Source organism: Phoca vitulina, unplaced genomic scaffold (assembly GCF_004348235.1).
Source record: "Phoca vitulina isolate PV1807 unplaced genomic scaffold, GSC_HSeal_1.0 scaffold20, whole genome shotgun sequence".
Taxonomy (NCBI): Eukaryota; Metazoa; Chordata; class Mammalia; order Carnivora; family Phocidae; genus Phoca; species Phoca vitulina.
In genome coordinates, this window is record NW_022589723.1 from 1506623 (window position 1) to 1520287 (window position 13665).

General features: G+C 34.6%; 1 protein-coding gene across 1 annotated transcript; it reads left to right on the forward strand.

Moving 5' to 3' along the window:
• The first annotated feature begins 705 nt into the window (after positions 1-705).
• Positions 706-1674, forward strand: LOC116640463 (olfactory receptor 4K2-like). The gene has a single exon (XM_032417512.1). The coding sequence runs from the start codon at positions 715-717 to the stop codon at positions 1672-1674; it is 960 nt and encodes a 319-aa protein (XP_032273403.1). The 5' UTR covers positions 706-714.
• Positions 1675-13665: the final 11991 nt, after the last annotated feature.

Sequence of the window (13665 nt, forward strand, 5' to 3'; positions counted from 1 at the left end):
TCGAGAATAACTCATATGTTTCAGGTATACCTTTTAGTTATCAATAGTTTTATGGAATTAAGAAATTTATATATTACATATTAAAAATAATATTTATCAATAGTGACAAAACAATTTGAAAATTTGCAAGTGAAGTAAGAATGGAACTGGATTTTTCTGTAGCTTTTAGACCACTAAAATAATCATTTATTACCCTCATAGGATATTTAATGGGTCTTCTGAAATTGTTATGTTAAACTATTAGTTACATCCAGCATTCAACAATAATGGATTTGACATAATTATATTTTTATTGTTGTTTAACAGAAAGTTTGGAGATTTCAACCCTCATTTAAACTTCTATATACCTGACTTATTAAGTAGAGCACACTAACTTAGTGTAATCTTACTCTATAAACATGGATTATGTAACTCCTTTAGTCAGTATTCAGAATGGGAATATTATTGTGTGGGTATATGATAAGTATAACCCAAAATGTACTGAGATGGTCAAAACCAAGAAGTTGTCCATCTGAAGTGCTGATAGCAAATGTTAAGTTTGTTCCAAAAGGAAAAATATTTACTGAGATAGTTATAGTTGGCTTTTAGGTAATCAATGTTCTAGTGAATTATTAATTGATATCATAACTCCTTCATATGTAATTATAAAAGTGTCACATTTTCTATTTATGTCATTTTGTCTTATTTTGTCATTACAGAGCAGTCTGCAGATCAATGGAGGGGTTCAACCATTCTAGAGTGTCTGAATTTGTGTTACTTGGACTTACTGATTCTCCTGAGCTCCAGACTTTTTTCTTTGTGATCTTTTCTGTTTTCTATTTGATAACTATGTTGGGCAACGGCCTGATTTTGCTCACAGTTCTATCCACCCCACACCTTCACTCCCCTATGTATTTCCTCCTCAGCAACCTGTCTCTCATTGACATGTGCCTGTCCTCCTTTGCCACTCCAAAGATGATCATGGACTTCTTTGCTGAGCGTAAGACCATCTCCTTTGAGGGCTGCATTTCCCAGATCTTCTTTTTGCACCTCTTCACTGGGACTGAGATTGTGCTGCTGATCTCCATGTCTTTTGACAGGTACATTGCCATATGCAAACCTCTCCATTATTCAACAATTATGAGCCAAAGAGTGTGTGTTGGGCTTGTGGTAACCTCTTGGACAGTGGGCTTCCTGCATACAATGAGCCAGTTAGCTTTTACCCTCTATTTACCCTTCTGTGGTCCCAATGTTGTAGACAGTTTCTTCTGTGACCTTCCTTTGGTCATCCAGCTTGCTTGTATAGATATATATGTTCTTGGAATCTTCATGATCTCTACCAGTGGTGTGATTGCTCTTGGAAGTTTTCTGCTTTTGCTCACCTCCTATATCATTGTTCTTGTCACAATCAAGGACCATTCCTCTACAGGAACATCTAAGGCTTTTTCTACCTGCACTGCACATTTCATAGTTGTGTTAATGTTCTTTGGGCCCTGCATCTTTATCTATGTGTGGCCTTTCACCAACTTCCTGGTAGACAAAGTTCTGTCTGTTTTCTATACCATCTTCACCCCCTTTCTGAATCCACTTATCTACACCTTGAGAAATCAGGAAGTGAAGACAGCTGTGAAGAAGAAACTAAATAATCAAAACTTGAATCTTGGGAAAACTACTCTAAGATACCCAGTGCAATGAATCTCCTGTCTGAGATTTACATCATCAGTTTAGTCCTTATAGCAATGGAAAATTAAACTTAGAATCTTCAAGTCCTTTAGTCTAAACTCACAAAAATAAGAAACTGGGGTTGAGAGATGTGAAATATCTTGCCTAAAATTTATTGAGATGTTTGCAAGCCTTTTGAGATTATAGATACATTTGAAAATCTGTTGAAATCTAGAGGTTATTTTCATAGAAAAATGCACATATCATCAAAACATAAATTCAGGGCTTCATATATCCCTGAGTCCTATCAACATACCTCAGTCAACTTAGAGAAGCCTGAGATAAAATACTGTTCTCTTGTCTTCTAACCTAGAATATTCCCACTCAGTGGCAGCCTTGTGGTACTCTGATGGTGTCCACTTGCAGAACTTTAAGGGTGTTGGGCATAGCGAGGTTTTTTTTCATAGCATTGGGAATATTTTTGTGGGGAAATTCATATTGTGAAGAGATTCTTCTGAATAAAGCTGAACACTCCTGATTTATTACATCCAACTGTTTTGAGTTCTGAGTCAACTTTGAACAAAACAGAACAGTTTGGAGGATCTGAAATTTAACAGTATGGTTTGTTAAGAAGTGTACACATCACTACCACACTTGATATTTAATATAGGAAATAACTGATTAATGGCCATTTGTGAAGTTTAAACTGTAGAAAGTAAACCACTCAAGTCTGATTAACTTTTAAAACCTGGCTGAATTATCAGAGATCTGATGAATTCATTTAATATCAAGACTAAATGTTTGGAAAATTAACTACTTAATTCATGACAAGTTTGTCATTTCCAAAATAAAATATTCCAAAATATTATTAGTCTTAGTATGAGTTTTGTTTCTCATTTTCAATATAATGTAGCCTATAGGAAGAAAAGATGAAACTAATTTAAAAAATATATAGCACAATTCTCTCTATTCTGGTTCATCACTGATTGTGTTAAAGATATTTTTTATTACAAGATGGTCTTTGGAAATCAGCTGACCAAATCATTTCCCTAACAGCTGATGGAGAACCTAAGATGCAGAGAATTCATAGAGCTGGTTCAAGACTGAATCACTGTAAGGGGCAAAGATCATTTCTCTAAAAATACATAGACCTCAGAATTAAATTTTGGATCTGTCATTTCCTAGTTGTGTTATCCTAGGATATTCACTTTATCTCTCTAGTCTTTTTAATTTCTATTGTGAAGATAATAATAATACTGTTTGTTGTGACTATTTTATGGAAAGTAGACAGAATAGACTAAAAATGCAGACTCAGACTGAAAATGCATCTTATTTGTAAGTAGTATGCCTTTACACTTGAAAGAATAACTGCATTCATGTGAAACCAGTAGCTCACAAAATTTGATATTCTAGTTTTAGGATGTCTCTTTGCGGCTTCTTAAGACATATGGCAGAAAAACAAAAGAACACTTTCCAATTTTCCATTGCTAACATGGAGAGTAGTTGGAAAAAATTAGATTAGATTGCCAGATACTTTGTGATTTTTATGAATAACAATATACTGATAGGCTGTATCTCTTTGAACTGACTAAAGTATATGAAAATAGTTTAGGAAACAATCTGTTATGATGGATTTCGACACTTTGGCATTACTGGTATTAATAGCTTCTTACACTTATTCTGGATTTTTAAAGTTTCAACATGCTTCAACACAATCTCTAAGCCAAATATTTGATATATGAAATTAAATAATGTGGCAGAAGTTTATGAAGAAATGTAGTGTTGGAGTTAGGTATAAAACCATATTCTAGTTTAAAATACTAGTTCATTTTAAACCAAATCATAAACTCTTCCTTCTTGCCTCAGGGTCAATCAGACAAATGAGAAAAATTTAAGGTAAAAATGTCCTTTTGTCTCAATTCCATTCTTCAGTAAAAATTATCATCTTTGTTTCAATTTTTTGATTTTAATTTAATTTTATTTTAGATTTTATTTAAATTCAAGTTAGTTAACATATAATGAATTATTAATTTCAGGGGTAGAATTTAGTGATTCATCAGTTGCATATAATACCCGGTGCTCATTACATCACATGCCCTCCTTAATGCCCATTACTCAATTATCTCATTACCCCACCCACCTCCCCTCCAGCAACCCGCAGTTTGTTTCCTATAGTTAAGAGTCTCTTATGGTTTGTCTCCCTTTCTGTTTTTATCTTATTTTCCTTCCCTTCTCCCATGTTCATCAGTTTTGTTTCCTAAATTCCACATGAGTGAAATCATATGGTATTTGTCTTTCTCTGACTTATTTCACTTAGCATAATACACTCTAGTTCCATCTACCTCATTGCAAATGGCAAGATTTCATTTTGTGATGGCTGAATAGTATTCCATTGTATATATATATATACCACATCTTCTTTATCCATTCATCTGTCAATGGACATCTGGGCTCTTTCCATATTTGGCTATTGTGCACATTGCTGCTATAAACATTGGGATGCATATGCCCCTTTGAATCACTATGTTTGTATCCTTTGTACAAATACCTAGTAGTGAAATTGCTGGATCATAGGGTAGTTCTATTTTTAACTTTTTGAGGAACCTCCACATGTTTGTTTTTAAATACGAACCCTACTTCTGAAAAGTCTTTAGTTCAATAACTATTCATTGAGCACCTACTCTGTTTAAGGTCTTTTCTGGGTGCTTGTGATACATTAATGTACAAGATCTGTTCCTCTGTTTTTAAGAAACATATATCTAGCAATTAGATGGGACCAGTCTGTTGTAGGTGGAATTCCAGTCTCACCACTTTCTTGTTGTGCAACTTTGAGCACATATTCTTAATGTTTCTAAGACTGTTTTTTCATCTATAAAATGTGGACTTAGTATTTAACCACTAGGAATGTTGTAAAAATTAAACAAAAGGACATGTAACATAATTAGCAGTGCTTGGCACTCATTAAAGTTTTAATGGATGCTAACTAATAATATTATTGTTTTTTTGCCATTGTGTTAGACATACATAAGTGACAGGGTAAATGGAATGGAAATAGATATGCTTACCTGAACTTCAAGAACATGGTTGTAAGACTATTAGGATGTGTCAATTTACCTAACATTAACTAATGTTAAAATATTTGATTGATTAATTAATTAATTAATTGGCATTATTAATTTTGGTGCATTGATGTAGTTAATGTTGTCCTTTGTAGGTCTGTGTTTTTCAAAGGAAGTATTATATTTTAGAAATTTCTTATTAATTTTAGAAATATATACCAAGATGGAATGAAAGGGGAAAATAATTAATAAATTGTTTTATCACAATGTTTTTAAGTAAAATTTATATGATTAAAAGTGATAAAATATTGTTCACATATTTTGTCTCTCTTTATCTTTTACCCATTCAAAAGATAGTAGTGAAATGCTTAAAATTCTTATTTAACTAGATTTATTACAAACATTAACTGGGAAATGAATGGTGACAATTACCTATTCACTTTATATTTAGCACATTGATAAAGTTACAACTACAGGCAGAAAGATTTTGTCCACATTTATGAAAATATAAGGGAATAGTTTATTTAGAGACTTGGTAGAAGTATTGTTTAAGAAACTACTGAAATTGTAACCATGCAATTATAGCATCAAGTCAGACATTTCATCTGGCTAAGATATCCCTGAAGCTGTAGGATAAATATCTAATTTCTACCTGGGCGTTTATGTGGTAAAGCACATTCCTGGGGAATCAGTTAAACCCCAAACTGTCTACATAGCACATGATAACTATAATTCAGTGTAATTGGTTTTCCTTATGCTCCTATGTATTTTAGTTTGTGTGTTTGCAATATTATTCTAATGAGGAGGCTGCGAGCTTCACTGAAGCTCAGAGGGGTCTGTGGTACACACAAGACTACGAACTCTTAGAGTGGGGACTGTGAATATCACCAGTGAAACCTGGTTGTCTAATCTGAACTCAGCTCTATACTACTTACTAGGCTTCTGGTTTGGGGCAAGTTTGGGGCAACTTCTATCCTGGTTTTCTCATCATTCTTTTTTTTTTTTTTTTTAAGATTTTATTTATTTATTTGACAGAGAGAGGGAGATAGCGAGAGCAGGAACACAAGCAGGGGGAGTGGGAGAGGGAGAAGCAGGCTTCCTGCCGAGCAGGGAGCGCGATGTGGGACTCGATCCCAGGACCCTGGGATAATGACCTGAGCCGAAGGCAGACGCTTAACGACTGAGCCACCCAGGCGCCTTTCTCATCATTCTTTTAGCAGAGTTTGCAAGTCAACAGACTGCATTCCCAACATGTTTTGTCTTTCCTCAAAAGTTTATAAAGAAATCAAACTAATTTAATAATATTAGATAATGGGAGATTTCATAAGAAAATACAGCTTGATAGATTTTCTTAAAAAATGAAAGAAAAACAAACCTGCCAACATTAGGCCAGAATTCTAAGCTGTAGATGAGTTTTTAGATTGGGCTAATACCAGAGATCTCATCTGTTTTGTCTTGCACACTAGTACACTCCACTTATGCATATTACCCCAGCAGTTTCTGATCCTTAATAAAGAAATTAAGATGTATATTATGCCTTTTCCATCACCACATCTGTCACTTTCCTTCCAGCTCTAACCCTCACCTTGACACAATCTACTTTTGTCCCTAACTTTTGATGGTTCACTCTCAACAAACATAGCATTCATTGTATCTCCTTGGATCATTGATATTCCTACAAATTATTCTTATATGAGGATTTAAGCCAAACTGGAATATTAAAAAGTCAGTTATACTTCTTTTTCTTCTTCTTTCTTCTTCCTCTTCTTCTTCTTCTTCTTCCTCCTCCTCCTTCTTTTCTTCTTCTTTCTTCTTTCTTCCTTCTTCTTCTCCTTCTCCTTCTTCTTAAATGCCTTTCTTCTCCTACATCCTGATTTTCTTTTGACTGTACTCCATTAGAAATCTGCTTTTGGTCACTTGCATTTTATTTTACATTGAAGAGCTACTTTAGCTCTTCCAAATGCATTTTTAATTGTAGGAGGATAGAACTGGCCTTTTCTTGAAATAGGTAAATAGTTCAGTATTAGTTAGTAGAGAGATGACATTATCTTAAGTAGGATTTTCTGCCTTTGTCAAACAGGTGCCACCTTAATCTCCTCCCTCAGTATAGATATTCCCAGAAATGATTTTTTTGGTTTGTTTGTGTGTTTGTTTGAGGGACTATGCTCTGTCCTTTGGAAACAAAGACGTTATCCCTACCCTTAAAGAGATTCTATCTAATACAAAGAAAAGTAATCACAACACAGTGTCATAATGGCCATGATATAAGTTTGCATATGATAATACAGAGACTTAGGAAAAGGCATGTCCAAATGTGCCTGCAGAGTCGGAGAAACCTTCTCAAACACAGTGCTGAATCTGAGACTTGAAAGCAAAGTTGGGGGCAAAGTATGCCACAGGGAAGGAACAGCATGGGCAAACATGAGAAAAACACAAATGCCTAATGAACTCAGGAGTTGCATGTGGTTTACTATTTCCAGAGAACAAGTTGTTAGGTTAGCAGTAGTAGAAAGAGATTGTACTCAAAGAAAGAAAGTGGCCAGAGTCTTGGAAAGAATGAGGAAGCACTGAGTAACTGAGAGCAGACTCTAAGCAATGGGCCAGCTTTTACCCAGTTCCTGTTGTGAGAACTTTTTATAGCCTTCTCAGATGATCTGACAAAAGTTTTGTCTCACTTATTTTCTCTACAGTGGATAACAGGGTACTAAACATATAGTCTGCACTTGAAGACTACATTGGAGCTACAGAAGAAAAGTTATCCTCGTTCTTCTTATCTCTTTACAATCTTTCCTGTATAATATTGAATTTGCTTACTTAACCAGAACACTGAATCTTAGGTTATAAGGTGAGGTGACTTGGAACAGTTAGCCCAACAATTTCTGGAAATAGGGCTCCCTTTTACCTCTTGTCTTTTTTTCCCATCACCTTGCATCTTAAAGCTATGTCCCAGAATCTCTTCTCCTCCCATACCCTGAAATAATCTTACTGGCTTATTGATGTCAGTTCTGAATGGCATCTTGGTGTATTTTCACTGGGGGGGATGACATGCAAGTTGGTGGAAACCTTTACATTAAAGGTGACAGAGAATACCTCGAGGGGAGCAGGAAGGATTATAGAAGAGACATCCCCAGTGAGGCATTTATAGCTCAGCACTTGTCTCTCCAAGGGTGAAATATTCTGATTTGATGCTGATTTTAACATTGCTCATTTCACTATTGATGAAGAGGATATATGTATTCATTCTCAAACATTTATTACTAAAAGCTTAAAATGTGACAGGCTTCATTCTATGTATCACAGAAAAAATACTAATGTGTTTAGGGAATATACAATAACAAATTATTACAATGTATAGTAGGACATGAATCATTTGAATCTTGCTTACCTCCTTAGCCCTATTTTGCATTCCTTTTTTTAAACACTAATTTTACTCTTCCTCCCATGTGCCACATTCCATTCTTTTGAGGCCTTTAGACAGGCTATTTTACCTACTTAAATTATTACAACAACACTACAAAGTGTGTGTCAGGGGGGTTAAAAGTGTAGTTTTTGTATGCAATTAAAGTTAAGTTGTTATCAGTCCAAAATAGACTATTGTTATAACAAGAAGTTTTTTGCAAGCCTCACGGTAACCACAAAGAATAAAATCTGTAGCAATACAAGAAAAGATAAAGAGAAAAAAATCAAAATACACCATTACAAAAAAGCAGCACATCGAAAATGAAGATGATGAGAGGAAGAGGAACAAAAGAAACTACAAAACAGAAAACAATGAACAAAACAGCAATAGTAAGTCCTTATCTAAAAATAATTATTTTAAATGTAAGTAGATTAAACTCACCAAACAAAAGACATAGGGTCACCGAAGGGATAAAAAGCAAGATCCAACTATATGCTGTCTATAAGGTATCTGCTTTAGATTTAAGGACACACACACAGGCTCAAAGTGAAAGCACGGAAAAATACATTTCATTCAAATGGTAACCAAAACAGAGGAGGAGTATACTTATATAAGAAAAAATAGATTTTAAGTCAACTGTCACAAAAGCAAAGAAGGTCATTATGTAATGCTAACGGGTCAATTCAACAGGAAGATATAACAATTAGAAATATATATGCACATGAGAACACCTAAATATATAAAGCTAACATTGACAGATCTGAAGGGAGAAACAGATAGCAACACAATAAAGTAGACTTCAATACCCCAAATGATAATGGACAGATGATCCAGACTAAATATCAGTAAGGAAACAGCAGGTGCGAACAACACTATAGACCAAATGGACCTAACAGACATATACAGAACATTTCACCCAACAGAACCAGAATATACATTCTTCTCAAGTGTACATGAAACACTCTCCAGAAGAGATCACATGCTAGGTCACAAAACAAGTCATTACAAATTTAAGAAGACTGAAATCATCCCAACCATGTTTTCCAACCACAATGGAATGAAACTAGAAATCAATACCAAAAGGAAACGGAAAAATTCACAAATATGTGTAAATTAGCATACTTTTGAAACCATTGTATAAAAAAAGAAAACCAGATATTAGAACATATCTCAAGACATATGAAAATGAAAACACAACATACCAAAATTTATGGGATGCACACCTTCCTGGATTTCCAGGATTATTTAAAGGATATTAAACCAGAGTCCCTTTTCCTACAGATTCTGACCTTCTCAATTTCTCTTGACTTTTAGGAAGCTTTATACTTGAACTACCACAGGATAAAATGAATTGACAATCAAAGGTCCGACACATGATAATAGTGCTTGAAAGGACCTCATAGAAGATCTAATCAGATCAGAGGTTTGTACAAGGTCCCATAATTAATGGCAGAATTTGACGGGGGCAGAATTTGATAGGGGCAACTACTTATCTCTGAAATTCTCTCTACCTCAACATTTCTATGATTACTATGATACAGTCAAAGAATGGTGGAATAGTAACAAAGAAAACACAAAAGGACATTTAGAAAAACATAATTACTTTTTTTTCTTAATTTTATTTTACTATGTTATGTTAATCACCATACATTACATCATTAGTTTTTGATATAGGGTTCCATGATTCATTGTTTGCATATAACACCCAGTGTTGTATCATATGATCTCACTGATATGAGGAATTCTTAATCTCAGGAAACACTGAGGGTTGCTGGAGTGGTGGGGGGTGGGAGGGATGGGGTGGCTGGGTGATAGACATTGGGGAGGGCATGTGCCATGGTAGTGCTGTGAATTGTGTAAGACTGATGAATCACAGACCTGTATCTCTGAAACAAATAATACATTATACATTAAAAAAAAAAAGATAGTAGGGGGATAAACATAATTACTTTAAAAATTGTACCAAATTGCTGCTTTTAACTGTGCTCTGAGTCAAATACTATGGTAGATACTAAAAACAAATTAACAAGCAAATGAATAACAACAACAAAAACAAGCAAGGGTAAAGTTTCTGTTCTTAAAATGCTTATAAATTACAAGAGGAAGACACAGACTTAAGAAATGGTTAAGCAACAATCTAAAGCAATGTATAAAATTAATAATGCAGGAAATATTAGCTCTGAAAAAAGTAGAGAGAAGTTAATAAAAGAATTGAAAAAGCCTCCTCTGAAGAGGTGGGGCTTAGGTTAAACCTTGAAGGGGGGTGTTATAAAATTGTACTATGTCTTGGTTCTAAAATCATTACAATTTTTTGAAATGCAAACTGTAACATCACCTTCTAAGTAGGTTTTCTGGAACAAAAGGTGGGGGGAAAGCACAAAGTGGTAACTGACCAGAAAACAATGGCACATGAAACAAATCACTTTTTGTCAAGTTTTTGATAATGAAGTGTCACAAATCCCCAGCTACATCATCAGCATCATCAAATGAAAGGCCACATTCCTGATTATCCTTGTGGCTCCTAGAATGAGCAGGGGACAGTAGTTCTTTGAGCAGGAACAATGGATTTTTTTTTTTTTTTGCTGGGAGAGAAATACATCTAAAGGGATTTTGGTACCAGGAACTCTGTTTGGGGCTGATGGCTCACTGCTGTAGCTCATCCAGTCTCAAACAAATCTCAATTTTATTTTGTATGTGTACATTTAATTTTTGAACAATATTAAGTATTTTGATATCCCTATATACATTTATTCCTGGTTTCACTTATTAGACTGTAATTAGAGATCAACTTGTAAAACAAGCTCAACAGAGGTAGATGGAGAACAGGGCATCTACTTACTTAAAGAATAAAAAAGAGAAGAACAAAAGTGCTCTACTGAACCACACTACACACGGTTTCAATTAGGTTTATGACTCTTCGAGGTGAAGAGATGGCATCATAAAATTAGGTTATTTCCTGAAATTGTTTGCTAGGTTTATCTTTTACAGTGAACTGTTGGGACTCAGTGTTAGCCTTCTTTTTCATGGTAATAAGAATGTTAGGTAACAAAGCATGCTCAGATAACTTACTGTCAGCAGAGAACATGAGGCAAGGAGGGAGAGGACCCTGTAGGTGGAGGGCTTAGAATGGAGAATGGGAGAGTCCTTTACTCAAATTTTCTTAGGTTGATGCTTATGCCAAACTCTAGTTTTTGTCTCTGGGGTTAATTTCCCGACGCTGTTTTCCTAATACTTGGAATCTTTTTTGTTGTTGTTGTTGTAGTGTTCCATGATTCATTGTTTGCGTATAACACCCAGTGCTCCATTCAATACATGCCCTCTTTAATACCCATCACCAGGCTAACCCATCCCCCCACCCCCCTCCCCTCTAGAACCCTCAGTTTGTTTCTCAGAGTCCATAGTCTCTCATGGTTCGTCTCCCCCTCCGATTACCCCCCTTCATTTTTCCCTTCCTACTATCTTCTTCTTTTTTTTAACATATAATGTAACATATAATGTATTATTTTGAAGCACATGTAAATTTTCATGTAATGAAACTCATGACATTTATATGGCTATAATTCTAGCAATGTGAATGTTAAGATGCATATATACTACCAAATATGTAGTCTGACAAAAAGTATGTAACATTCCTTACCCTGATCAGCCAACCATATGCTATTGATCAAAATGAAATATGAAAGACTCAACTTGGAAACTTGATCTAATCAACAGAGTTGAGAAGGTGGGAGAACAGATTTATAATAGAGAGTCATAAATAAACAAAAGGTATTTAAATTATAATTTTTTTTTTACTAATGTTAATTCATTGGTAGATCTCTCAAGTGACCATTAAACATATTACTAAACTGAACTGGTTGTACTTCATCACAAGAAACACATTTAAGAGTATCCCATTTTGACTTTACTAAATCCAATAACCTTTCAAGTAATTTTAAACAAGTGACAGTTGTAATTTACGGTTGTATAGATTCAATACACAGACTACTGAGTCAATATAGTAAGATACTTATTCACTTATTTATGATTTTAAGTATTTGTCTGTCTTGCTATACATCCACCCCCCATCCATCTGCTTTGCCATTTATCGGCTCATCCATTCCCCTAATGACTGGTTTATCTTTCTTTCAACTCTTTACAATGTATTTATCCCATTGGTCATCTCTATATATTCATCTGTCTTTATCTAAACCCAAGCTTGTACAATATTACAATATTATGCAAACTTTGACAATGGCAGGCAGTTGGATAATTATTTGTGGTTACAGTTAGTCCACTTATATGCATTAAATATTTCTTCTAAGTGTAATTCTCAGAATGACAATGACCAAATGCTCTTGAAGATAACCTAGCCCTTGTTCAGTTGAGAGAGAGAGATGGCAAGACAGAGGGAGGGAGACAGAGAGAGAGAGAGACGACACGAGAGAGAGAGAGAGAGAAGACAGGCACATTCTAGGATAGGCTCTATCATCATATAGATGTATGAACTTGGGAAAGTTACTTTATTCCCTGATTCTCAATTCTATCATCTGCAAAGTAAATAGATACTGTTAGATGATTTCTATGTTCTAAAAACTCCAGTTACTAACTATATCAAATATGTTGAGAGACCACTACTTCATAGGTCCCTTAAGTCAAATACTGTGTTTAACCAGGGGGAAAATGGCTCAGATCCTTTAGGACATTACTATTTATAAAATACCTTTTGATTATAAAAACAATACAACAAACATTATAGCACCAAAATAACTTGTTACTGCTTAGAAAATAAACATATATCTCTATTTGTAGGTGAATGACTTAGATCCTGCCTCTAATTAGCATGACCCTGAAAAAGCTGTGTCCTTGGGTCTTAGTTTCATCTTCCAGAATCGGAGTGTGGATGGAATTTGCTGTATACCACATATTAATCTTTAATATATACAAGACTACAAGAATTTTCTGGAGTTAACTATACTGTTTTAAAATTGGAAAATCCACTCTAGGGAACTTAGGGACAGAATATAAATAAGGTACATTTTTATTCTCATCAAAGATGGGTTACAAAAACATTAAATACCAAATATTTTTACTTACCAAGAACCTTCCACTTTTTCCTGACCTTCGAACTAAAATAATCCATTCATCAGCACCTTTGTCAGCAACAAAAAATCTCATTATAACTTCAGTGTACAGGGTACTATACTAAGTGTTGGTGCTTTCACACTTGCCTCTTTTCTTAGAGGCTATTACAAGAGACTAGGAGAAAATCTACTCTTAAAACATGCATATGTCTCAGGAGAAGGAATACTCAAATAAATGTTTATATCTGACAGAAGTTGAATATTCCAAAAAGCAGGTCTCTGTGCAGTAAAATGCTGAGTATAGGTTTGATGGTGCCCTGTAGTTAATGTTATATTGTATGAGGAACAATTAACATGACCAGAACTCAGTGACTGCTGAGACTGATTATATATAAATAGTTCTTCCATGAACTTACCAGTTTCTTGCAGTAGCATCACTTTGTTGACCAACTGAATGAGGAGGATAAATGCAGAACAAGTATTTCATTTTTGTATGAGGAAA

Bases quoted from the DNA above. Each gene is read 5' to 3' on its own strand.
- LOC116640463 (XM_032417512.1), top strand. From the start codon at position 715: ATGGAGGGGTTCAACCATTCTAGAGTGTCTGAATTTGTGTTACTTGGA.